Source organism: Micropterus dolomieu, unplaced genomic scaffold, assembly GCF_021292245.1.
Source record: "Micropterus dolomieu isolate WLL.071019.BEF.003 ecotype Adirondacks unplaced genomic scaffold, ASM2129224v1 contig_3607, whole genome shotgun sequence".
NCBI lineage: Eukaryota > Metazoa > Chordata > Actinopteri > Centrarchiformes > Centrarchidae > Micropterus > Micropterus dolomieu.
In genome coordinates this window covers 1-1,463 of record NW_025732597.1, presented here as the reverse complement: position 1 = coordinate 1,463, position 1,463 = coordinate 1, and the positions used below count along the sequence as shown (strand labels likewise).

The 1,463-nt window shown below is 41.8% G+C and overlaps 1 protein-coding gene across 1 annotated transcript; it reads left to right on the top strand.

Annotated features, from left to right (window-relative positions):
• The first annotated feature begins 379 nt into the window (after positions 1 to 379).
• On the top strand, positions 380 to 609 carry LOC123964607 (huntingtin-interacting protein K-like). Its single transcript, XM_046041482.1, has one exon. The coding sequence runs from the start codon at positions 430 to 432 to the stop codon at positions 607 to 609; it is 180 nt and encodes a 59-aa protein (XP_045897438.1). The 5' UTR covers positions 380 to 429.
• The last annotated feature ends 854 nt before the right edge of the window (positions 610 to 1,463 follow it).

The window sequence follows — 1,463 nt, the reverse complement described above, 5'->3', positions numbered from 1 at the left end:
TTAGTGACGACAAGCAGATATGATTGAAGTGATCAACCAGATTGTTGGTGTTGGAATCAGACAGGTGTTGGCTTTGGCTCTGAAAGAATGTGCAAAACTTTGAAACACTTTGTTCATTAAAGATGCGAGAACACACGGAGCTTGGTGAGGCGGCATGAGTAACAGGCGAATCGCAGCTAAAAACATATATTTCCCACCTGACATCGGGCAAAAGGTGGGGTTCACCCCGGACAGCTCACAACCACCAATTTATAGCCACCAATTAACCGAGTCTGCATGTTTTTGGATGGTGGCAGGAAGCTGGAGAACCAGGAGAGAACCCGCGCATATACGGATTTCTTCTTAAAATTTTCCTTTCCGGTCCCTCCCAGTTTACTCTCCGAGGTTTAACGGAACATTTCTTTTAGTTCCGGCCTCACTGGAGCAAACATGGCGGCAGAGGGAGATGTCGATTTGGACCTGGAAGCCGACGAAAACTGCACTGGAAAGCCGGCAGAAAAGCCTCGGAAACATGACAGCGGAGCCGCTGATCTGGAGAGAGTCACGGACTATGCGGAGGAGAAGGAAATCTCCAGCTCTGATTTAGAAACGGTGAGAGCTCCGGGCTAACGTTAGCCACATGCGGCCACTGCTGGCTGCACTGTCGGTACATCATCAGTGATACCAAACCGTGCGAAGGGGTTAGCTTGCAAAAGTTGTGTACTATGTCTTTAGCTAGAGCTTTATTTGAATACCACATGCTAAAAGAAAGTTAGCAACATTGGTAATTGTGCAGTAAACTATTAACTACCTGGCTAACTGCCTCATAGCCAACTTAGCTAGCTAAAGCTGTCATGCCCTTTTTTCCCCTTTTGCTTCATTGAACCAACGTTGTAACAAGACAGTGACAAATAAACTAATAATTAACACAAGTAAACAGAGGAAACAAGTTAAACTAGCACAATATTAGTAGAATAACGTCAAACCAACATTACAATTAAAGTATGTCAGATTGGTATTTACAGAAAATCATTCCTGGGATTCTCAACACCACTGTTCTCCAAAATAGTCAAAATAATTTCCTAATGGTGACAAGATGTCAAGTGGGACCAAACATTCGGAGTAGTCTTTCTATTAAATAACACATTATGTGTCGTTTCTACATCTGTATTGCAAAACTGACTTGTGTGAAATGTAAGTTGTAGAAATTAATTGGTGCGATGAATTGTATTAATAGTTCATACAAGCTTCTATCAAGCTTTAGGAGGGATACAGAATTAAATGTTACATTTACATTTATTATTTTAGCTGACGCTTTTATCCAAAGTGACTTACAATTGCTATACATGTCAGAGGTCGCACGCCTCTGGAGTAACTAGTGTCTTGCTCAGGGACACAGTGGGGGATTGAACCCGGGTCTCTCACATCAAAGGCAGGCGTCTTATCCATTGCACATATATATATATATATATATATATATATAT